The sequence below is a fragment of the Brassica napus genome, chromosome A4, assembly GCF_020379485.1.
Source record: "Brassica napus cultivar Da-Ae chromosome A4, Da-Ae, whole genome shotgun sequence".
NCBI lineage: Eukaryota > Viridiplantae > Streptophyta > Magnoliopsida > Brassicales > Brassicaceae > Brassica > Brassica napus.
In genome coordinates, this window is record NC_063437.1 from 13272585 (window position 1) to 13297911 (window position 25327).

General features: G+C 29.6%; 2 protein-coding genes across 2 annotated transcripts; one reads left to right on the forward strand and one right to left on the reverse strand.

Annotated features, from left to right (window-relative positions):
* Positions 1-7333: 7333 nt before the first annotated feature.
* Positions 7334-8080, forward strand: BNAA04G13820D. Its single transcript, XM_013891519.3, has one exon. The coding sequence runs from the start codon at positions 7405-7407 to the stop codon at positions 7894-7896; it is 492 nt and encodes a 163-aa protein (XP_013746973.1). The 5' UTR covers positions 7334-7404; the 3' UTR covers positions 7897-8080.
* A 12607-nt stretch (positions 8081-20687) lies between these two features.
* On the reverse strand, positions 20688-22441 carry LOC106446477. Its single transcript, XM_048777674.1, has 5 exons — positions 22109-22441; positions 21844-22016; positions 21474-21747; positions 21174-21337; positions 20688-21062 (listed from the first exon to the last, which is right to left on the reverse strand). Exons 1-5 carry the CDS (start codon positions 22414-22416, stop codon positions 20908-20910), a joined length of 1074 nt encoding a protein of 357 aa, XP_048633631.1. The 5' UTR covers positions 22417-22441; the 3' UTR covers positions 20688-20907.
* Positions 22442-25327: the final 2886 nt, after the last annotated feature.

The following is a 25327-nucleotide window of genomic DNA, read 5'->3' on the forward strand; positions in this document are numbered from 1 at the left end:
TATAAATTATTTCATATTTGACAATGACGATATAAACACACAAATTTTTTTATATCACTATTGCCAAATATCAAATAATTTAATATTTCAAAGTTATAATAAGTTGTAAGTAGTTTTAAAAATTATTAATTTCAGATGTATAAATTAATATACAAATATATTAATGCATTAAAATTTATAAATTAGTTTTAAAGGCTTATAAATCTTAAAACAATGTATAAATGATAATAAATAATTTAATAATATTTAATGACTTTTAGTGATAAAACCTCTCAACTAAAGATGAATCGTAAAAAAAAACCTCAACTAAAAATCCAGTGAAATAAACCCTCAACTTATAAACCGTTAACATTTGTTACCCTCCGTCACGGTTTTTTAGACGGAGGGTAACATATGTTAACGAAACTAAAGTTGAGGGTTTATTTCACTGGATTTTTAGTTGAGAGTTTTTTTTACGATTCATCTTTAGTTGAGGGGTTTAATTACTAAAAACCCGATTTTTTACATCTAAAACAATAATTATTGTATCGTATATTATAACATGTCAGATTTTTTGTTATAACTACGTAACCGGTTATAAGCTGCCGAATAAAGTGTCGCATTTGACATTATTAATCTGAAATCTTGATAACATTATAACGAAAAGAGATATCAGGCCAATAAGAAACTTGACAAACTTGTCGATTTCAGTCAGGTAGGACATACTTATTGAACGCGACACGTCAATTTGACACGCAGTTTCTTAGCTGCCGTGACATGTGTCAGATTTAGCCATGTCATCTGTCTCGGTCACTCGTTTCTTTTGTCTCCGTCATCCTCGTGAAAGCCACAAATTCTGGCCATGCATTTATTTTTAGGTTTGTGCACTCTCTAATAGTTTGCATTCAGTTGATAGTAAAATAGAACAACATTCATTAACTACAATTGGTTACTTGACTTACGTGTTGATTTATTTATTTGTTCCATTTGATACCAAATAAAAATTTACATTTATGATAAGATTTACACAGCGGAATGATTTCTTCGTAAAGCTTATCCCTAGTTCTGATATTTTTGGTTTTGTCACTTGTGGTTCTTGTTTCAGTGCTCTAGCTTGAAATTTGGTCGATGTGTTTTGCGGATAGGAGTTCGTTTTCTTTTTTAATGTTTTAGTCTTGTTAGTTTTTCCAGGGTTGGTACTTCGTTTCCCTCGTTTTGAAACTTAAGATTTGAAACTTGTGGGCTTAATTAGTATTTCATCAATGTATTGTAAACTGTGGTGAAAATAGTTACAAAAAAACAAAAAAAAATTGTGGTGAAATTTATCCTAATCTACTCTATTAAAATAGAGTTATTCTAAAAAAATTACTACATAAAGTTGCTAGACTAATTCATTAATAACTTAACATGTATTTATTTTTAATTAATCAAAAATATAACTCTTAAATAAAGGTTAAATATTGTTTCATTTTTATCTAATTTATTAAAATAGAATTGTTCTACAAAAATCTACTATATAAAATTGTTGGACAAATTCATTAGTAACTTAACATATATATATATATTTTTTTTTCTTTAATTAATAAAAAATATAACTTTTATATAAAGTTTGATTCTATTAAAATAGAGTTATAATATAAAAAAATATTTATAAATTAAGCCATTGAAATTAACTTAAGAAATTCATTAAAACTATTTGGGGTTGAGGCAACGTTATCGAATGAGATTGAAAAATATGAAATAACATTTCATGAAGAGATAGGGAAAAAACAAACAGCATTTTTGTTAACTAATCTCAAAATGAAAAGTATCTTTGATATATGCGCGAGTTTGGTTCTAGTTACTATTTACAACAGAGTGGAAGAATGAGGAGAAAAAACTAATATATAGACTTTCTAATCTTTTTATGTTAATGAAAGTTCAGTTTAAAAAGGATAAGGATTACTCATATACATCTTAGAATTGCTTTACATATACATAATATAATGATTAGTAAAAGAAAGTGGAAAGTGGAGTAAATGAAAAAGTGGAAATGAATGAAAAGTAAAATAGATGGTATGAGAAAAAAGAATAAGGGAATTCGAGTAAATGTGTTTCTTTAGTAAATGTTAGAGTAAAAGTTAGAGTGTTTTTCTCTTTATGTACAATAAAATGTTGAAAATGTGAAAAGCTTTGTTTTACCTGATTGGTGGATATGTAGCTGAATTTGGAGTAAATTTAATTTCAGAGTAAATATTTACTCTATTGATACCATACAATCCTAGCCATAGATCATATGTTATATGATAAGTAGGTTTTTGTATTGATTAGATTTCTAAAAAAATATTTTTTCAAAGTAGATATAAAGAATTTTATATTTAATTATATAATAGAGTAATTAACTAACTGTTATAATCAATGCTAAACAACCCTGAAATGATCTAATCATTAGATCAAAGCTGAAGGATCTACATGAATGTCAAGAGAAGAAGAAGAAAGAAGAATCCGGTATATCCTAAGTGTATCAAAGAATTGGTATAAGGTAGAGGGTTTACGATTCTTAAGTTATTGTATTGTTCGGTTTAGAAAAGTGTCTTTTTTCATTAGTCACACGTGTGTTTAAGACGAGTGTAATCAACTGAGATATAAAGCTAAGACCATCTTTAACGGGAGCGCTTAATGCTGGTGCTTACCCTAATAAAGATTAAAAAAAAATAGGATTAATGAGAAGAAATGGTGCTTAATGAAGCGTTAGAAGCACCGCTGTTTGTGGGACACGTGTTGTGTCTTGGAGACACCTCTCTCTCTCTCTCTCTTGACAAAATCATTCGGCATCTCTCTCTCTTCTTCTCTTCCGACGAAACCTTCATCAAGACGAAGATCAAAGCAACAAAGCAATAAATACACATCAATCCTTCTCGTCGTTAGATATATTTGATTTCTGTTCTGAACCAAAATAAGAGACAAAGAGATATCACATAAGACGTGAAAAGGAGACAAAGATTCGCACAAGCAAACTGAACGGATCAAAAAAAAATCGATTCGATTCATCTCCGCAAAAGAAATAGATTTGATTCTGAGTTCTCATCCCCAATAGGTAAGTTGATTTCTGGATACCCACCAAATATTTGATCGATTTCATTGATTTCCCCTAATTTGATGTCGTAAAAGGCTAGTCTTTGTGGTTAATTGGTGATTCTAGGGTTCTTCATACTCTGTTTTGTAGCTTTAGGGGTTCTTGATACTCTGTGTGTAGCTTTAGTTGGTGATTATAGTGTTTTTTCTTACTGGTACACAATTGAAATCGTGTTCTGATAAAAAGTCTTGCTTTTTATGTAGATTGTGTTGTTTCTGAGAAGACATCAAATGGCGGTTTATGATCATAGTGGAGACATTGTGTTCAGGATTCTCACTCAATCGTTTCTCTGCAGTGCTAACAACGATGAAGAGGTTCCTCTCCAAACTCACTCCCAGGCAAATGGGTTTCACGAATTCGAACTCTTTCTTTGTAAAGCTCAGTACCAAGAAACAGCACTACTACAATCAATGCAGCTCAAGTTGATCAGACAAACCTGAAAGCTCAGTAAGATTTTGGGTGTTTTGTTTTGTTTTGGATTGTTGTAGGGTCACCAAAAAAAGATTAAACTTGTTCATTTGGATCTTGGGAATTACCATGTTATTTTCAGGTTTCGTCTTCCCATTGCATACCATGGAAAGGCATCATCTATTGTCATCTCTGGGACTGACATTATTCGACCAAGGATAGATTAGTTTCTTCCCTTGGTTTGTTTTGAGTTTGGATAATCCTTCCATTCTAATAGAATAAGGTCCAAGAGGTTAAGTTATTTAGTCGTTTGATGATGCATACATTGAATGTCTGTTTTGGTGTTTTGAAGCATGCATGTGAATAGAAAGTCCTGAAATTATTCGATAACATTCATATGATTGATTGAGTTTCATAAGTTATCTTCCTTCTCATCACAATGTTTCATAATTTGTTTTTTAAGAATCCCAAAATAAACAACTTGCATTGGAGGACAATAATTTATAGATTTCTTAAATTAAGTGCTAACACCCGTTTATTATTAAAAAGTGATTTAAGCACCCCATTAGGAATGCTAGGGTTAATGGTGATCTAAATGGTCAAGTTTTTGAGCATCGCTTTGTAATAAGTCAAGAAGAAAGAGAAAGAGAACTGAGTGTAACAGAGTTCGCTTGTGAGCAGTATAGTGATTGCTGATTCATTCCCAAACTCCAATGAGATATAGCGACGTTTTCTGAATCAAGGAGGAGTGCGGTGAATACCGGATTAACATATATACAAATCATCAGTTTTAGATTCTTGTTCGTGCAATCGAGTTCAAGGAGAAGTCAAGATCGAGCGAGGTTCAATTAGTTCAATTTATCACATATCGGAATATAAATTTTTATTTTTTTTAACACACCTGATAGTAATATCATTTAGAAAAAAAACAACTGAATAGCTTGCCTATTTTTAGTGTTCGTCCCTACATACTCAGATGAGATCGACAATGAACTTAAATAATATTAATGGTTGTATCTCGTAGCTTCATTAACATTATAAGTTTTGAAGTCTACGAAAAGCCATTAATCTCTTCGTGCATGTAAATGAAGAAAAAATTGCAACTTATTATATAACATTTAAAGCGAACCATATATGTATATGAATGGTCCCTATTCATTTATTTATATTATGTTATTATCAAGCAATAAATTTCAGATCATGCAACTTATTTACATATCCCCACATACACATCCAATCACCATCACACATTGTCATATACGTTTTCAACAAACAAACAAATTAGATACATCATGAACAAAACATATACTCCTTAAGAACTGATTTTTCTATTTTAAAATATATTAAATAAAGAAACATTTAATTTATTGACTAATTGTTGCTATGTTTTGTTTTTAGTAAATGTTGTACTATTCACTCTTAAGGCATTTTTAAATGCACTACCTAAAATATAAATCCTTTTTTATCTAAATCCTTTTTAATAAACAAAACATCCAGAACTTCAATCCTCAAATAAAAAGTATAAAATCATTTCCATTAATATGAAATTTATTTTGGATTTCTGAGTATACTTAATATTTTATTAGAAATTAGTAATAAAAATTTATTTGATGTTTTAATTTGATAACTATCCAATCTATCCACGCATGTTATATTTCACTCGAACTCACATAGTTATCACATTCACACCCATACATCTCAAAATCAAACAGTCAATTTTATCTTTGACTAGAGCCGGTGTCCGCGCTCCGCGCGGATTACATATTTAATTAAAGTATGTTAATATTTGTGTTAATGGATTTCTACGTGTTTTCCTGGGATTAAAACAATGGTGTAGAGGTGCCGCATGTTTGTATAGAAAACGATCATCATCTAAGAATCTTCATCACAAAAATGTTTTTTTTTTGCCAAAGTATTTAATTATTCCTATATGTGTCTTCTAGGGGTGAATGACGAATCTGTTGATACAGTTGGGAGCATGATTTTTTTATTAAAAACTAATTGTGGTTTTTTTCATAATTTGTATTTTTAAATAAAAAACATATTTTACTAATAATGTTTATATTTGTTTTATTAGAGTTTTGTAACTATAAAATGAACAAAATATCTTTATTTAGTACTTATATAAAATTATATAGAGATAGATTATTAATTTATGATTCTGATGGGACTATATATTAATTTGGAACAAATATTAAGCAACTCAATTAGATTCTTGCAAACCAGGAGAAAAGGAGTGGTCGGTCATGTCGTCTGTATTTTTACCTTTTCCCAAGTTTTTAAAACGTTTCGTAGCAATAAACAAAAATCAAAACGTAGCATTGTATTTATATATTTGGAATCTTATCAGATAAGATGTAACTTTTCTTTTTTTTGTGCACTTCAAATTTAATAAGATGTAAATAGTCAAAAATATAAATATATATATATATAAAACATAATTTGTATTTTATATTTGTTTTATTAAAGATTTGGATTAAAGTATTAAATTAATATATCAATACTAATAATGTTTTTGATTCAAAAATGCACTTGTAAATTCAAAATACCTCCCATAAGCGGAAGATCTTTGGCGGTTGGTTTGACCATGGTATTGAGGAACAATCAATCCTTAAACAAAGGAAAGAATATTTAAATCTTAGGCAAAGTGAAATGGTTTGATAATAAAACATAGTGAAAAAGGTCTCAATGGATAAAATCGAACCATGAGATTAATTACAAACTAAAATCTTATAAAGCCAAAAAAAACTAAATATTTTACATGACCGATAGACGTGAACTACAATTGTAGTAGATTAGCAGGCATGAACTATTATATTAAATCAAAGTTTTTTGGCGGAGACCAATAGCTAAAGACGGAAGATTGTCGGTCTATGTTTAATCTTAACCAACTAAAATCTTATACGTTTGTTCGCACAGATTATCAATATGAATCTATTATTAAAACAATTGAAAATAAACAGTGGAAGGTGAGCCAAACCCCACGTCTCCAACCGCATACGGACTTAACTATCCAACTCTTAAACATATTACTTATGCCAAAAAATTGACAAAATTGTGACTTTCAAATATTGACTTACACAAAATCTTGAACGGTTGGCGGTGGTGGTTTTTTCAGAGTGAGAGGGGATGAATATATAGTCTTCAGATTAGAGTTCTTGATCCTAATGGTAGAATATATGTTATTTAATTTTCAATGAATACAGTATGCATTTTTGACATGAAATATAACGATTTCCTAAATTAAATTGTTCACCAGCTATAAGAATATTAAGTATGGAGCAAGTTAAAGTTGTAAAAATCGATTTTGATTTAGGATGGCAAAGATGTGGTAGCTAGAAGACTAATAATCAACAATCAATGCATGCATTGTTTTATTATGATGTAACTGGAGTTGAACCAGGTTAAACCGTGACTCTTCGCATATTTTAATGGTTGGTTTTTTTTTTTTAAAGTCCAGTCCGGAATGACATGGCATAATGGTTGGTTCTGATTATTTTGTTCATGTGGCAAGGCTTAGGAAGCTAGGATTTAGCTCCTTTTATATAGTAGGATTAATAAGTCTGTTAACAGAATTATAAGGCTACCGCAAGTAAAACTGATAAATAAACTTGATTCACAGACACAGTCCCAGAACTTGTAATTAAACCCTAAAACAAAGGGTAAACCAATCTACACAACAAGCTGTCATCCTCTCAACTTACTTGCACAGCCTGTCGTTGCCCCCACTGGTCGTTCAAACTTCAAACTCCAATATCAAAAAACATAATCACATAACACCAAAATCCTACGTGGCACGTCTTGATTATATATATACACACACACAAAACCACATTTCTCTTCATCCTTTCCAAACTATTCATCTTGGCCTGAAACCTGGTCGACTCAGTGAGTCAAACCAAATGGGTATATGCATGTCGTACGAGTCCACGCAGGTGGCGACGGCGAAGCTGATCTTGCAAGACGGAAGGATGATGGAGTTCACGACTCCGGTCAAAGTGGGTTACGTTCTGCAAAAGAATCCTATGTGTTTTATCTGTAACTCCGATGATATGGATTTTGACGACGTCGTGTCCGCCATTAGCGCCGACGAGGAGCTTCAGCTTGGACAGCTTTACTTCGCATTGCCTCTCAGCTCGCTTCATCAGTCTCTTAAACCGGAGGAGATGGCTGCATTGGCTGTCAAAGCTAGTTCTGCTCTTATGAGAAGCGGTGGCTCTTGCGGCCGAGATAAATGCCGGTGTCGCCGGAAATGTGTTTCTCCGGTTATCTTCTCTGCCCGGAGAGTTGCGGCGGCAGGATCTAACGGTCAGACGAGGAACGGGAAAAGACGCGGCGGTGGTGGTAGCGGGAGGAGGAAGTACGAGGCCAAGTTGAGTAAAATAGAAGAATGAAAAGTTTGGAGATTTAGTAATTATTGTAGGTTAAATTTGTGAATATCTAGTTATTAAGGGGGTGCAAATTACATTTTAAAACGTGGGGAAAGTGATTGTAATTGGTCTACAATCATATGATTGGATGATTTACGTCCTAAAAATTGAGACAAAAATTCCAAAAAAGCATTAATTTTTTGTTAAACAACCTCATCTTGGATAAAATTTACAACTTTTTTTGGTATAAAAAATTTACAACTTTATTATAATTTTTTTGTAAAAATGTTGGATTCTCAACAATAAAAGTGTTGATTATTCAATAGGTTGACCAAAAAAAGTGTTGATTATTCAGGAAAAATTGTAGTAAAATAAAATAAAATAACCAACATAAATATGACCGTTCAAATGCTCTTTTGTTAAAAAAAACTTTAGTTTTCTGAACAAAGAAATCACGTGGATTAATTTTACTGATCATTACACAGAAAAATTACAATCTCCGACATCCCAAATATAAAAGAAAAGTACTAAAAATATGATAACTATTGTTGAGAGTCGGGATTTATTTTTTATTGTTGTTCGTTTTGCACCTTTTGATCGGTTTGATATGCTTGTCTTCCACGAACCACAATTGTTCTACTCAATCGGTTTGTTTATCAACGCATGTTCCTATGTTCACATGTTACCATTAGAACCCCAAGTTTAATTGCATGATCCTTATCATTGCAATTAAGATGGGGGTAGTGTAATCCAAGTGGGCTACAATTTATGGATAGATAGACCATGTGACTGATCTCGTAACTAGTATGATGATTAGAAGGTAAACTAAACCAAACCAAAATTTTTAACACAATACATCATGGAGTAGTAAACACCAAGTTAACAACGGAATTTGTAAAAGAAAGCCATTTTCAGTTAAACATTTTGAAAATTGGCATTGGCATATGGCATATCAACTGAGATTTTAATTATTACAATTTACACCTCTCAAGCATTAGCATATTGACTTTCTAAAAAAAAAAAAAAGATCACCTTTATGACATTAATATGAAAAAAACACTTAAATATCATAAGATATAAGTTATAACTAAATATTCTCAACTAGACTTTAGCAATAAAACCTCTCAATACAGCTCAATATTTTTTTACGGATCTAGAGTAAAATATAGTTTTGAACACTTAAAATTTATATGTAATTAAATTATTTTGTTAATTATATTCTTTTAAATTCTTATGAATAATATTTAGTATATATATAATATTTTAAATTTTTAATATAATTTGAATATTTAAAATAAAATATATAGATGTATATTAATTTTGGGTCCTCAATTATTAATTTATGAGAGGATATATGATTATATTAAGAGGAGTCAAACCTATTATTTTCTTTTAAGCCGCCTATGTCTCAACAAAAAGCTAATGATAAAATTAACCATTTATCAAAATTTTAAAATCACAAATTTTCAGAAATTAAAATTTAAAAATATGAATTGTAATTCTCTTATGAGATTATAAAAGATGACAATAAGATTCAAACAAAAACACTAATCTTAAAAACTTAAACCGAAAACCAGAAAATAAACTAAACTGGATCATAAAAGTCAAGCCAAAAACAAACAATTTTTCACAAATATCTTCTATATCTTAAAAACGAAATCGAGCCAATAACCAAATGGATACTTGAATTTCTAAGATACAACTTATATACCTAAAACATTAATTATATTTAGTTCCAAAATGATGAATATCTTAAAATACTATTTATAGCCGAGTTATCCAAATAAACTGAATAACCAAACTATTTTTGTGAAAGATATAAAAATATTTTAAAAAAATTGAATTAGCAATATTATAATTATCTAATTTTTTTTGTCGCCAGTTTATACATACTCATACAAACTTTGTAAACCAATAATTATCTAAATTATCTAAATTCTTCGATATTTTTATCTGAAATCTAAAATTATATTCTATTCAATAAGAAAACAAAATTAGTTAGTATTTTTTGTGTTAAATTATTTGAATTTTAATCTGAAATTACCAAAATTAAGCAAAAATTGAAACAGAGTTAGATCAACAAAATAAAATATTATGACTTTCAAACATTTTTATCAGAACCATACCAAAAACTAAAATACAAACTAGGTTTCATAAATACTCAAATGGATCTTATAACCCTAGAACCTAAACTCGAAAGCCAAAAAACAAAACAAAAAGTGAACCAAAACGACCTAAAGCTACACTCACCATTTCATCAACATATCAACTATTTTAATTTTTATCGCTTCAAGTTGCAACTGTTTCCTTAGCATTTTACACTTGAGATATATAGAGAATAATGAACTGCCATAAAAAAGATCAATGTTTTTGGGGGAATTTCAGTTGTATCACAAGTTTGATACCACTTTTTAATTATACCATTAATGAATGACTATTTTTACAAATACTCTAAATTTGTGATATAATATCATTAAGCTAATTTTTTAAAATATTTATAGAACATTTATAAACCTAACCCGAACCCCTTAATACTAAACCCTAAAAAAATAATCACTAAAGGTTAAACCCAAATTTTAATATATTTTCTGAGTGGTGGTATTTTTGCAAAGTGGTACTTAACTTGTAGTATTTCTAACAATTTTTCATGTTTTAAGATCCGAAACACTATTTCTCTTTCAATAAGATCATCTCATGATATTCTAAGAATTTTTTTCACCAGGTTCCTACTAACTTGTGGTATAAACTTGTGATATGATAAAGAATTTAGTGAATACTTGGTGATAAAAATAATGAAATACTAATCCAAAAGTTGTATGCCCTACTAACAAAAACTTGAAATATACATTTTATTTTAAGATTAAGATGAAAAATAAATAAATATATATATATATATTATTTTCTTGCATTACACAATATAAATGAAGCAAAATGACATATTGATTTTCTGATTACGCAATATATTATAAACTTGGATAAAATTAATTAATTTTACACAAAATTAATAGAGAATCAAAATTGAGATAAATATTCATTTGTTTTGGAGCTTTTATTAAATTTGTGTGTGAATTCTTTTAAATAAGCTTAAGAATCCCAAGACACTAAAAATCATACTAGAAATGTATCATATTGTATTTATATACTACTTTTTCTGTTTCATAAAGAATGTCATTTTAAGTTTTTTATTTTGTTTTAAAAAGTGTTAGTCTATATTTTCAATGTAAAAAATTATATTAAATCTCTTTCTTACCCTTTTAAATTATTTACATTATTTTTATTAAAATAGTTATATAATAAATAAAAGTACATTAATATATTTTAGTATTTTCTTAAGCTACGTAAAATATGTCTTGATATTTTTTATGAAACGGAGTGAAATTTCTTTTGGTCAATGAAATTTCAAAACTACTTAATTTTCAGTTACTTTGACAGCATAACCTAATCGTTCTACGATTTAGATTAATTACAAAAAAAATTGTCATTTCGTCTAATGTCTACGATTATCCCGATCTAATTCTAAAACTTTAAATATAAAGGTTCAGAGAAAGTCGGCATTTTCACGGTTGTAATAGTGCAATGAAACACCACGTAGATTCCATTTGACTTAAAGTGACCCTACGCTCTATGGTTAGGTCTCAGACGCATCACCCGACTTGGTCCCATCTGATGCATTATGACAAAGTCGATTTCATGGGATTACAATGACATCTTAATTTACTTTTGGTTACAGGCTTTTCAGCTATTGGTTCAGTTTGGATTTTGCTTTGTTTTAGTAGGAAAAAAAATTGAACTCGAAATATTCTTATTTAGTTTTCAAACTCGTTTTCAACTCGATTTTGCTTTTAGTTTCAATTAATAAAATCAATAGATCCGTAAATAAATTTTTATTTGGTTTAACCAATTTGGCTAGGTTTGATTACGATATTTTTGGTCCACTTGTATCTTCTTCTCTTTTTGTTTAGGACGTCCACTTGTATCTATGAGAAGTGAAATGCTGGAAAATGATGAGAGGAAAACAAAAGGGAGTGGGTGTAATAAGTTTGGACAAGACTTTAATGCGACGGTACGTGCGGTGCCTAACCATCAGGGCCTACTTTTGAAAGCCCATTTCTTCTTTTGTTCTTTAGCAATCTGAAAGAAATATAAAAGTAGTTAATTTTATATATGTACTAGGTTCGTGTCCGCGCTACGCGCGGATTGTATGGTTATATAATTTTTTTTAAATTAGCACAAATATATGACACTCTTTGGTAACTTTATCCTAAAGATCTATAAATTTGAGCTCGAAAAGTAGTTAAAGATTTTTTTTTACCGACAACAGAAGAATCTAATCTATTAAAAGAGAAGTACAAAATTAAACTAACCCTTAAACTTGCACAATATTTACAATAGAATGCCATTGCAGTATTTAATATACCTAACAATAGATATTCTTTGTTTTTCCTCTTTTATTAATGCATTTTCCTAAATTGATTTTTAACTAAAAACATGGCAACAATAATTTAAGCAAATCTAAACAATAAGGAATATCAAAACATGAATCAGTTGAGACAATTTTTTTCACGAAGAAGATGATTAATTAGTTTGTACTTTAATAATCATATCATGAATCAGTTGTAATTTACAATCCAACTTTTATATATATTTATACTATAGTGTAAAAAAAAAAAGACGTAATAAGTGAAAAAAATCATTTTAACCACACGAGATCAACATATGAACACTAAGAAAACATATACAAACATCGTCTATTTGTTCAATGAATATTATATCTTTTTTACGCTCTCCATATACTCAATATAATCAAAATATCTATTTTAATATATCTATATTATTAAAAGTGAAGTAAGTATTAGAATTTTTTTTTCATTCTAATAACTACATGCGCTACCTAATTAATAATTATTAATTAATTGACAACAAATCATTTATTTTGTTAGATTTTTCGCTATCCAAACTTCACACTTAATTGATTAACTACAAATCATTTATTTTGTTAAATTCTTTTCTAACCAAACGTACGAAACTTACGATTATTTTCTAACCAGATTATTCTGTAACCAAATTTTACAATAAAACTAAAAAAAAATTATTTAAAATGTATCTACAAACTTTAAATGTTATAGATATATTCATATATATCATTATTTATTTCACATGCAAAATATAGACTATAGATATTTTTATTAAAATATATAAAGTTATTTTTAAAATATATATTAAATAATTTGATGATTAATACAATTCACACATATAAATTTAATTATAAAAATACAACAAATAAATTTCAATTTAATATTTTCTCAAAAATGAAAATAAAAGTGAAATTTATTTGGCATATAAAAAAATTAGAGACATATATATCTATGTTACTAAAACATGATACATTTAATTTTTAAAATATAGATTTATTAATATATATAAACATAATAATTGGTTCTCTAATTTAGAAATAAATACATCAAAATGGTTACTGTAGTCAAAAATATAAATCGACAAATATATTATATAATATATTTTTAATTTGTTTTGTATTCTACCATAATATGAGAAATCAACAAATTACATACAGTAAAAATAGTCAATTTATCACAATTACAAATCGAATAAATACCCATATGAATGTATGTTTGTACAACTATTATATTTTGTATTGTAAAAAAAATTATATGTCTATTTTATTAAATTAAACACCCGTGCGGATGCACGGGTCAAACTCTAGTTCTACTTAATAAAGCAATTGTTGATGATTTTTTTTGGTCCTAATTGTTAGGGAATCTCCAACTCTACATCATTTTTTTTGATGTTTGGAGTAAACTCTAATCCCACTTCATAAATAGAGTAACTTTAGTCATTACTCTATTTAAGAGTTGAACATTTTTTATTTATATAATAATACTTTAAATCTTAAATATATTTATTTCATATTTTTCCTCATTTTTATGTGATACTTAAATATTTAAATTTAAAAATAATACAATAACATGAAAATATGATTTCCATATGAGAATATTTAATAATTTTAAATAAAGATGCATAAACAAATAAAAATACCAAAAATAAACATAAAATATAAAATAAATAAAATAAGTGATTTAATAATCCGATAAATCATTTATAGAACTGACAAAATCAGAAAAGTATTGTCCAAATGATAAAATAATGACTGATTTTATAAAAACATTTTGCTTGATTTATTAAAATCAAAGATTAAAAAACTCATTATTCATTATAAAATACATTATTTGAACCAAAATATGATATTTTTTATATATTTATGACTATTTTACTTTTTAATAATAAATGTTTAATATAAATAAATTATATTTTTATGGAAATTTTGTAAACATAAAATAGTTAAGGTTAATTGGTAATTTTTTATAAGTTTAAAGTATTGTTAACAATTATTAATTAAATAAAATTGAAATTATTTTGGAAAATTTTTTGGAATAAAAATCGAGTAATACATGGGAATAAGACACAACTTAATTTTGGTGTTGCACCATTTTGAACAAAATTTCAAAGGCCAAATTATATTAAAATTTTAATTTATCTTTTATAATAATTAAGAATACTAAAATAGAATTATTTATCATGAATTTTTTATCAGTATATATTTTAAATATGATGTATCATTTTCACACTTTTTATTAATAAAAGTAAACTCTTAAAATTAACTATTAGTAGCTATTTATTTAGTTGAGTTTGTAAATGTATATAATATATTAATGTTGTTTACACAATTATATTTTTAAATATTATATATTTATGCTTATAAGTTGGAGTACACAACTATAGATATTTTTATTACAACTGTAGATAATAATAATTTGAATTTCGTTTTTGATTTTAAATCAGCTAATATTCATTTTGACTTTAAATGACATGGCGAGTTTGGAAGTTTTGATGCTATTTTTCACCATATTGTTTTTTTTGCTTCCGTGAGAACAAATAGTACCGTACAACTAAAGATCTAACTGAAAAGGAAAGCAGCAATCGAAGAGAGGAAACATCCAAAAGTACAGAGAAGCGTACATCCTCATCTTCAACTCTTTCAACCCATTTCTTTGAGCTGACTTTGCTTATGTTCAACCTACTACATAAAATCACTGGGGAGGGTAGAGCCAAAGGAGATTTCAGTTGACACTCTTTGACTACCATCTTATCTGTTATATGGTAATGGATGGTCATGAAAAATCCCATGTTCTTCCAGCCGACATGATTTGGGCTTTGTATGTCCATGTAAGACTGTATCAACTGGTCATGATTTTGCATAAATCCACTTTGCAGAAAATTTGAAACATGTCTCTTGTAGTTCAGACATCATACATAGTTTCACGTTGTGAAGTGTGGCCTCTACGACAGAAACATTAAAAAAATTTACATGCTCCAGAGTTCTCTGAGTTCCATGTCGTTATCATCGTCTCGAGAAATGAATGTAGCATCACTTCCAATTGAGACCATTTCCGGATCAGAATAAATTCCAAGTAAGCTTTGGCCGGTCCTAGCAACACTTGACTCAGTCGCCTGTTCCCCCACTGTATTTCCCCAAATATCTTGCATAATCTAGTTTTGATATGTTGAAACGCCCTTGATCTCTTCTTACATCATATTTATCGTACCAACTTTTGATCTCAGAACACCTAGTACAATCTTCAGGAGTTTGCAGAAACTGTTCATATGATAAAGATTAAAGCTATGTGTTCTCACAGCAAGTAGCATCTTCGGGAAGCGATGCTGTCTGAAAAATGGAGTAGTGTGTCAGCTAGGGTTGCACTGTTTTGGTTAGCGGCATAGGGGCAAAATGGTCCTAAAAATTATGTTTTCGTAAACTATAGTATGCGCTTAGTTTGGGGAAGTAAATATGATATAGACGCCAATTTTCTCTTTTAATTATGTGGTAAAATAGAGAAATCAATAAGAAATTAGAATATATCATATACTGCCAAATCTAATTTTAAAAACATGTGTTCAAATTTGAAAACAACTTTATAAATATAGAGAGTGGCTTTTTTGCTAAACAAATAAATTATAAATTATATTAACAATTGGAATTAAACTGTAGCTAAATCATCTTGAGGTTCGGACAAAAATAATATAAATCCAACATAAGTATTAGGTACAAAACTAACAAACACCTAACCTAATTAAATACACTAAATATCTAATCAAAAAGTCCTTCAGAAACTGTGAGCTTCACTCTTCTCCCATGACTGAGATTTCATCTGATTTCAACTTCTTTCTCACATCTCCATTAACAAAACCAATCAAAACCCATCTTGATTCACCTTTCAATTTCACAAAATCAACAATCTTTCTTCTTAATCCCTAAGAAAAATCAAACCTTTCGATGACTCTAGCAACTTCTACTTTCTAGGTTCTTTCCTTCTTCATCTTACCTCTCCTCTCCTCCTCGAAGCCGATGAACTGCTCCGACACTTCCCATCTCTGCACTTCTTTCCTCGCTTTCAAACCGAACAAAAACCAAAACCTTCCCCATAATCCAAAGCATGTTCGACGCATTACCCTCCGACATAACAGCCGATATAACCTCCGGTGACGTCTACGTTCGAAAGAACTGTTCTTGTCTCACCACGACTCCTCATCAGTACGCAAGGAACACAACATTCACAATCAGACAGAACTGTAGCTCCGTCTCCGAAGCTGTCGTCTCTGCTTACAGATTAAAATAGGTTTCCAAGGTGAGGAGGAAGATAAAGGGTCGGCATGGGCCTTTCTTTAGATGAGATTTTTAATGATTTCGTTGGGTTTTTGTAAATGAGTTTTAATTTAGTCAGAACATAGCTTGTATTTTTGGAGAAGCAAAATAATCTATGAAATTTAAAATGACATGGTTCATTGATTGGATGAGAATATTTATGCTGACGTGGCACCCCTTAGAAGCTCCAAAAATAGCTTCTTTTATATAGTAGTGATTATCTATAGAATAGATATATCAGATTCTCATACTATAATTTACGATATATAAAATTTGTTTATTTTACATATGTATAGAATAAAGAAAAAAATATTATCACACTATGATTTTTTTAACACACTATAATTGAAGGAGTAGAATAGACATTTTTATATATGGAGCATTTTAAAGTTTAAAGTGCATTGTTTGGAGAGAAAAAGTGTATTATTACTAACATAAACTCAAACAAGATGAAAAGAAAGAAAAAGAAAAGTGAGAGAATTTTAGCAGAAAATGAAAGGAAAAGAGTTTACATTTATAAAGCAAGCCACCAAGTTTTTGTTGAAAGTTTGCATATAATATCCCACAACTAAAAAGGCTGTTGAGTTTGTTTATGCTTTATAGTATGATAAGAATGGTAAACAATTTCAAATGTGCATTAGATTTATGGGGAGTGACTAAAGAATAATTTAATTTTGATGGTGTTCAGTATGACATTAGTTCACTTCCAGTTCAGATTTTTTGACATTTCGATATTATTATAAATCATTGATTGCTATATAACACCTAATTGTTGGGTGGTTGAATTTATCAGAATTGTTGATATAAACAAAACAATATTGCATTTTTCTTTTATTATTTGATTTTTTGAGAGTTTCTTTTGTTTTAAAGGTTTACTATTTAAAACAAATAAAATAAAAATGAATAAAAACGTTTCTACCATTAAATAAAATTATCAATCTATAACCAAAATCAAAAATCAAAATTTTGAAAATAAAATAATGAAAAACAAAACACAAACATGAAAGAAAAATGTTTCCACTCTCCTATACTTAGTGTTCCTCAAAGTCATGTTTCCTCCGATTGAACACACTTTGTTCGTTTATAGATAAGAAAAAGTTGTGAATACACTTTGTTCATCTATAGATAAGAAAAAGTTGTGAATAATTTTCACTAGTTGGTGTCCATCAAAGTTATACGTTCACTTCAATTTAGTCAATAGTAAAAAAAAATAAAAAAGTAAAAAAAGATTAAAAGAATAAGAATCTTCTGTGGCGATTAGTTGTTATTTAATTATAGTTTAAATGTTTTTCAGATTAGGGCTTCTTTACTCGTGTGAAAATATGGTAATTATATGGTATTAGTTATTAACAAAAAAAACTTATATAACAAATAGATTTTCATGGGTCGTTATGTAATTTATATAGTTATATGTTTTTAATTTTGATTGTTTTATCCGATATAATCGGTTATAAACCAAACCAAATCTAAATCTCACGGTTTTTATAAAATTGTATATGTTCGGTTTATATGGTACATACCAAAACCAAACTATATTGTCTATTTTGGTTCGGTTTAGTACGGTCCGGTTCTACCTTATTGAACATGCCTAACTTCATCAATATCCGTTACAAAAGAAACAGATTTTCATCTAGCAAGTTCTCTGGCAATCAAATACCGAAACACGAAACTATGTGGTGTCCATTCAACAATGCTCTTTCTGAACCTCCCTGAGTTAAAAGTTTCTTTGTTATTTTCTTCATTGTCTCTGGAAGACATTCTTGAATCATCTCCATCAATGCCACTTGACTCAAACTTGAATTTTTGCTAAAAGACTCAATGGTCTTTGGTAAGACTAGATTCTAGAAGATTCCCTTGGGAGTTGGGGGTATAAACACGAACCTACAGCCAAAGAAAGGTCATTCAAGATCTCTAATCTTTCAAAGAAGATAAGCTTAAGCCTTCTCTACTTACAGCCGGTCAGAACGGTGGCCTGAACAAAGGGCAAAGTATAAGAGATGCTCGGAGTGATCGAGGGAATATTCTTGATGCTCATCTTCCGTTCTGAATTTTCTTGGAATTAGTAATAACTTCAGCCATTGCAAATAGGAAACAAGAAAACTTCACAGTCCCTAACATGCGTGCGAGGCTTTCAGGATTGGGAGATGTGTTAATAAACAGTATGGTGTTCAAAAGTGGAGTGGATCCGTGTTTGTTGATTAACTCACTCTATTCTTCGATTCTCTACACGCAACACCATTAAAAACCTCAAACGGCTACGAGAAAAAACAACCTTATTAGCAACACCAAAAGTTATTCATACTAAGAGCACCCGCATTAGGAGATTATGTATAAAGTTCACACAATTCCTAAAAAAAAAACTATTATAATAATCCACAAATTGTGAACCCAGCTCGTGTGAGCTCTCTCCACTGATACGAGTTCACCCCTGTAACGCGGACTCCACGCCACGTGGCGGTCTGCGATTGGTTCGCTTATTTTTTATTTTTTATTTTTTTTAAAAAAAAAAATCAAACGAAGAAAATAATAAAAAATTAAAATTATGATCCCCTTCAAAGTTCATTGATGCCGATGCTCTAAGTCGCTCCGTAACCGAAACACGGACAATATAAAGAAATAAACATCAAACAATATATTGCACCTCATCGGCCTACAAACAGCTATATACCTAGCACAATGGTCAATTAGAACCCGTCGGAGCTACACGTTTCAGGTTTTAGTGGTTCTTAATTAAAATATACACTAATCAATATGTTTGGTCTCGATCGGACACAAACAACGCAGATGATGCAGAAATACGACCTTGGTTAGGCGAGCAATACCTGACCACACCATAGAGAAGCGTAAGGGATGGTATGGTAGAATTAATTAAACGCTTTTTTTCACTCAAACATCTAACGTTACGACTGATGAAGAAGGTCAACTGTGTCGTTACATTAACTTAGCATGCATCTAAGGCTAGGAGAATCGGATTCTTTCTCAACCAAACACGGGACTCTTCAACCTGTTATCAAAGGAGAAACACCGAGGTTCAGGTGTTGTTGACAAGTCTAGATGTTTAATTCTACCATACCATCTCTTTGCTACAGAGAGCTCTGGACTTTTACAGCGAGGCAAGTCCTGTGGAAAATAACAGTTAGAGAAACTAAGAATCAGCTGTGCTAGAGTTTTGAAATTCATGAACTTAAAAAAGAAAGTTGTTGTTGGTTTAACTCACGAGCTTGATGCATTAACAGAATAAACAATGCTTTTATCCTCTTCACGCCTTTTCTTTTCAGGAATAGTGCAGCCGTAAATAAAGTAATAAAAAACAGTTGTCCCAGAAAAGATAAAACATAAAACAGAATCCAGACCACTATATTCAATAAATACACAAAGCTTCCATCTTTTAGTCCTAAACCTATATTCTTCAACAAAGCCCCAAACATTGACAGCGAAATTACTATGAATCTGGCAAATTTTAGATACCCAAGTTGTAGAATTTGATAACCCAAAGATTGAAAGAAAAGAAGAAAAGTCTTAAAATTTGACAAACTCTGCATTTTATTTCTAAATAACCAAATAAACAAAATCGTTAAGCATGGAGGTTTTAAAATCAGGATTAGAACCAGAGGTCGTTAGCCCATGATGTTATGAATTTAAACTTTGTTTCCAAAGCTTACTTCCTCTAGTGAAGCTGTTGATTATGTGAGATTAGCTATTGGTTGCATACTCTCTGTTATTGGTATGTTATGGGTGCAGGTTACTTGAGATGTCACATTCAGACAAAAGGAGGAAATTTTAAGTTCAATAAAGACGTAAAACTGAAGTGTGTGTTGACGTGCAGAACCGGCAAGTGGCAGCAAGATGAGTTTGGACAAATATTAAGTTTCTTTCGTTTATAAAAAAAAAATAGCATTCTTCTATATTTTACTTTATATTTGGATTTTGGAGATTGCTGTTATAGAGCAATAGGTTGGAGATTGTCTTATATGATCAACACTTAGATTTTCTGTGTATCTTATTATTTTTTCTCTCGAGTCAATGGAAACTCATATGCACCCGTGAATTAAATGACATGTTCTATGTTTGATATACAAAATTCTAAAACAAAACATTAAAAACACAATATAAAAGAGTTTTATTACTGACATGAAAAGCTTAAGTAAAACATTACAAAATTCATTAAATAAAACATTACATATTTTTATGAATATTTTTTTCTTGGTTTGACATGGATTCTTATTATAATTGTGTGGTTGATAACACCCGAAAAGAAAAACACAAAATGGTTGGTAATAACGCAAAGATATAGAGCTGAATGTTCCTTTAGTTAACTAAGGGAAGTACTTGGTAGTAGAAATAGCCTCCAATTGGACTTCAACGATCAACGCGTCATTTACAAGGAAACCCTTTGACGAATCTCTGAGATCATCGAAAGAGATAAGGTCCACGATACCCCAAGAATAGGTTCTTCCATACCAATTCCTGACTGTCAAAAAAAAATCCGGAAGATTACAAGAAAGCAATCAATAGTCATATTGTAAAATGTGTTCATAGCGAAGGATGTATATATATATGAATATGTATATATTCCGCTTACGTTCCGATTCGCGGTTACTGAGTTTACTTTGGTTAATAACTCGAAACTTGACTCGAACATAAATGTATTCATATCCTCTTCGTTGATTTGTAGAAAGTTGAAGAAACATTGAAACGTATTTTCCTCTTCCCGAGCCAGAACCAGCTGGAACCACTAATATATTCCTGATCATCATATGGGATAAATTTTGTTACTACCACAACGGTAAAGTATATAAAACAATAACTTAATTTTTATTCTTAATAATATGCACGAAATCAGTTATGAATAAGTGGTGACACAAAACTGATGTGGACTCACCATTTTTTTCCTCCAAGAGAGATCACAGGTGAGTACAAATCTTTGGACAACGTGGAGAATTTCTGAATCGTCCAGGTGTATTTATCAGAACTACTACTGATAGAGAAAGTTTCTGATTCTTCAAAGGGAGTAGGAACGATCACATCAACACCAAACTCACAGTGTTCTCCATTGTAAAGGTAACCATTTTTCGGGTCTTTAAAGGTATCAACGGGGAGGACCTTAGAGAATCCCCACATCGTGTTGAAAGCATCGAATCGCCATACATCCGTATCTACAATGAACACAATAAAATATATATATATAGGTATGTTACTGTTTGATGTTTCAAAGTTGATAATCTTTTTTGAACAAAAATTAGCAGAAAAACCTTGGATGGTAAAGTACTTCCTCTCGTTCCTGTTGAAGATGTAAAACCTGAGATCCGCGTAAACCTCTTGATGTGCAGAATCTACGAAACCTGACTTGTCTATTTCTACGTAAAGCGAAACGTAACCAGCACCACCATCCTTTGTGTTCCCATTAAGGTACACATGGAGAATCCTGTGATGATCCATTCAATGAAAATTTTATTATTATTATATATATAAGATTTGATTAGAGGCTAGTAAAATATCAAAATTACTCTCACTTACCAATTGTATCCACCAACCGTGAAAGGGCGAGTTTCAAATTTGTCTACGACGTTTGTCTCAATCTTGTAAGAGTAAGTCGATGGACGACGATTTCTCATACCCGTTACCGTCTTTGAATTGGAGACATTATAATGACGCGATGAGATCTCTTGATGTTTTTGTACGTAAGGCACATCTTCTTTTAGATTCGTATTGACGTCATCGGTGATTTGTCGTATCAAGGATTGTGAAGACACGTAAGTGATGAAGAGACAAAGAAAGAGATATGCTACAGAGATAGAGATGGTGTTTCTGTAGTGATACTTCATCTTTTCTCTGTGGATGGAGTGTACACTGCAGTGACTAGTGAGAGATATTTAAAGACTTGGTTTAGAGTTGAGATATGCATAAGGATTGCTCACATATGGATGAGATTTGTTGCCTCTGTATTTGCAACGGAAAATTAAATTTTGAAATATCGTTTTGGACATTAGTTTTTTTTTTCGGTAAAATGTTAAGTTAGTTACAAACGTGCTTTTATTTAGCACCACTGACAACTCGAATCCATTCTGAACTTGAAGAATCATCTTAACTCTCAAGTTGTTGTTGTTGCACGGCACTGGCTGTCTGAAAGTTACGAACTTTAATTCAATTTGTCTTTCTCGTATTCTTTCTTTTTTTGGCACAACCACGTTAAGAAAACAAAATAATAATGTAGTTTTTTTTTTCCTTTTTTTGGTTAAAAGCTAAATATTATCTTAAGAAGGGTTTTGCTAAAATGACCTAAAATTTGAGTGCAAATACAAATACAATCATGTTTTTTTGTCAACAATATTTTGCCAAAAAGTTCCAGCATATTAGGGGTGGGCAAAAATACCAAATCAAACCGAAAAACCGAAATGTTTTTAATTTGATTAATTAAATATACGAATAATATTTTGATTTAATATATTTAACCATAATTTTATACAATTTTACTTTTAAATGGATAGAATAAACACAACTAAAAATAAAATAAAAGAATATGAATCTCATATATTAACCTCAAAACAGAAAAGTTATTTTATGAAATTTATATTAAGTTTGAAAATAATAATATAAAATTATTAAATTACATTTACTACATATTTATTGTGATGTTTGTTTTACGTTTAAATATGAACTAAATAATGATATAGTATCAAATGATGATTTTTTTTTATAAATCATATTTTTGTAATTGAACTAGAACAAAACTAAAAAATCAACTTGGTTGAACTGAAAAATACAAACAAAACCAAATTAAACTGAACCAAACACAAACCAAACGAACAAACACTGAACCAAACACAAACCGTACTAAAGTAAAATCGAACTAAACCGAACATAAACCAAACTATACTAATTTGGATTGACTTTGGTTCAAGTTATTGTAGACCCAAATAATCAAAACCAAATTAACCAAACCATAATTAAACTGAAATGCCCACCCCTACAACATATTACTTAATTATTCCAAATATTTACAAAAATGTCACAATTGGTTAATTTCTTTTCTTTTTTAAAAATATTAAAAACCATAAATATCCTAAATATTTTTATATATTTATTAGAATACTATTATTATAAATTTCTTTAAACACCATAAACAACTAACTTGGAGCTTTAAAAGCTCAAACATTGAATTTGTGTTTCTTCTTTCCCATTCTACATTAACTAAACTTCATTTCTCTGTCATTTTCTCTTTTTCATCTAAAATATTCTTATAACCTTTCATTTTTAACAGCATTACTTCATATTTAGGTGATCTTTCATTTAGAAATGCTAGAACATCTTTATTTTGATGATATTCAAAGTTTGGAAAATAAAAAAGTCTGGAAAATAACTCACTCCAGAAAAATAATTAATTGTTTGGTTTTCGTCACTGTTCAGATATGTATCACGACAACATATTTGACTTACTTGAATGACTATAACTACGCGGAGACTTACTCAGCAGTCAGTCAATCAACACACATGTTAGTTTTTGCAAATGATTATATTTAAACTTTTACAATTATACTTCGCAAGAATTTACGAGAAGTCTATACGTTTATCTTTGACAAAAAAACACAAATATGGTAAACTTATAAATAGACTACATATAAGAAGTTATTTTTTTCATTTGACAGTATTTTTGATTTAAAAAAAAAAATAGACTTCATCTGCATATACATCAACTTACCTATAAGTTTACGAGAGATTAATTTTGAATTTGACCTAAAATTTAATTTTTCTTTTGTTAACATCCCCATAAATCTATTCTACAAAGATGTATTAGTTTTGTGTTTGACTTAAAAATTAAAAAATTGACCAAAAATTAAATCAAGTGTATGCTTCTACTTATGTCAACGTCTACTAAACAAAAATAGACTTTTTGATCAAACATAAAATTAAAATACTCAATGATCTTTTGTTCTTTAGTATAAACTAGTTAATTATATAAATGTGTAGAGTACAGATATTAAATTATCACACTATAGGGGTGATTGGTAGTTGACGTAGGTGATGTCCACAGTTCTATTTATTTTTGCAGCACCAAATTCAGAGCAATCAAGATTTAAATTTTTTTTTGAAACCACAGCTCTTAAAATAACCTACAGCTGTACAAGTGCTTTGCAGAGCCAAATATCCAAAGTAATTTTTAGTGCTTTCTAGATAATTCTACAGCAATAAAATCTAAAGCCACAGTAAAAAATCTACAGATTTTTTTCTACAGCAAAAATTTTAAAGCTACAGCCATTACCAATCGGATCCTATAATTGAAGGAGTAGCATAGATACTTTTATACATGGAGCACTTTTAGAGTGTTTTATTTTGGAGAGAAAAGTGTATTATTACATAACATAAACCCAAACAACATGAAAAGAAATAAAAGAAAAAGCAAGAGAATTTTACCAGAAAATTAAAGATAAAAAGAAAAAGTGTTTACGTTCACAAAGCTATCCACCAAAGCTTTTATTGAAAGTTTGCATATTATATCCCAGAACTAAAAAAATCGTTTGAGTTTGTTTATGATTCATATATAGTATTATAAATAAAAATGGTGAATAATTTCAAATGTGCATTAGATTCATGGTGAGTGAATAAATAATATTTTAACTTTTATAGTGTTCATTATGTCATTAGTTCACTTTCAGTTCAGATTTTTTGGCTTTTCAATATTTTTATTTAAATGATATTGATTGTTATTAAACACTTATTCGTTGGGTGGTTGAACTA

Bases quoted from the DNA above. Each gene is read 5' to 3' on its own strand.
- LOC106446477 (XM_048777674.1), bottom strand. From the start codon at position 22,416: ATGAAGTATCACTACAGAAACACCATCTCTATCTCTGTAGCATATCTC. The intron at 22,017-22,108 runs GTAAGTGAGAGT...GGATCATCACAG, and splicing joins ACGGTTGGTGGATACAATTG to GATTCTCCATGTGTACCTTA. The intron at 21,748-21,843 runs GTTTTTCTGCTA...TGTTCATTGTAG, and splicing joins GAAGTACTTTACCATCCAAG to ATACGGATGTATGGCGATTC.
- BNAA04G13820D (XM_013891519.3), top strand. From the start codon at position 7,405: ATGGGTATATGCATGTCGTACGAGTCCACGCAGGTGGCGACGGCGAAG.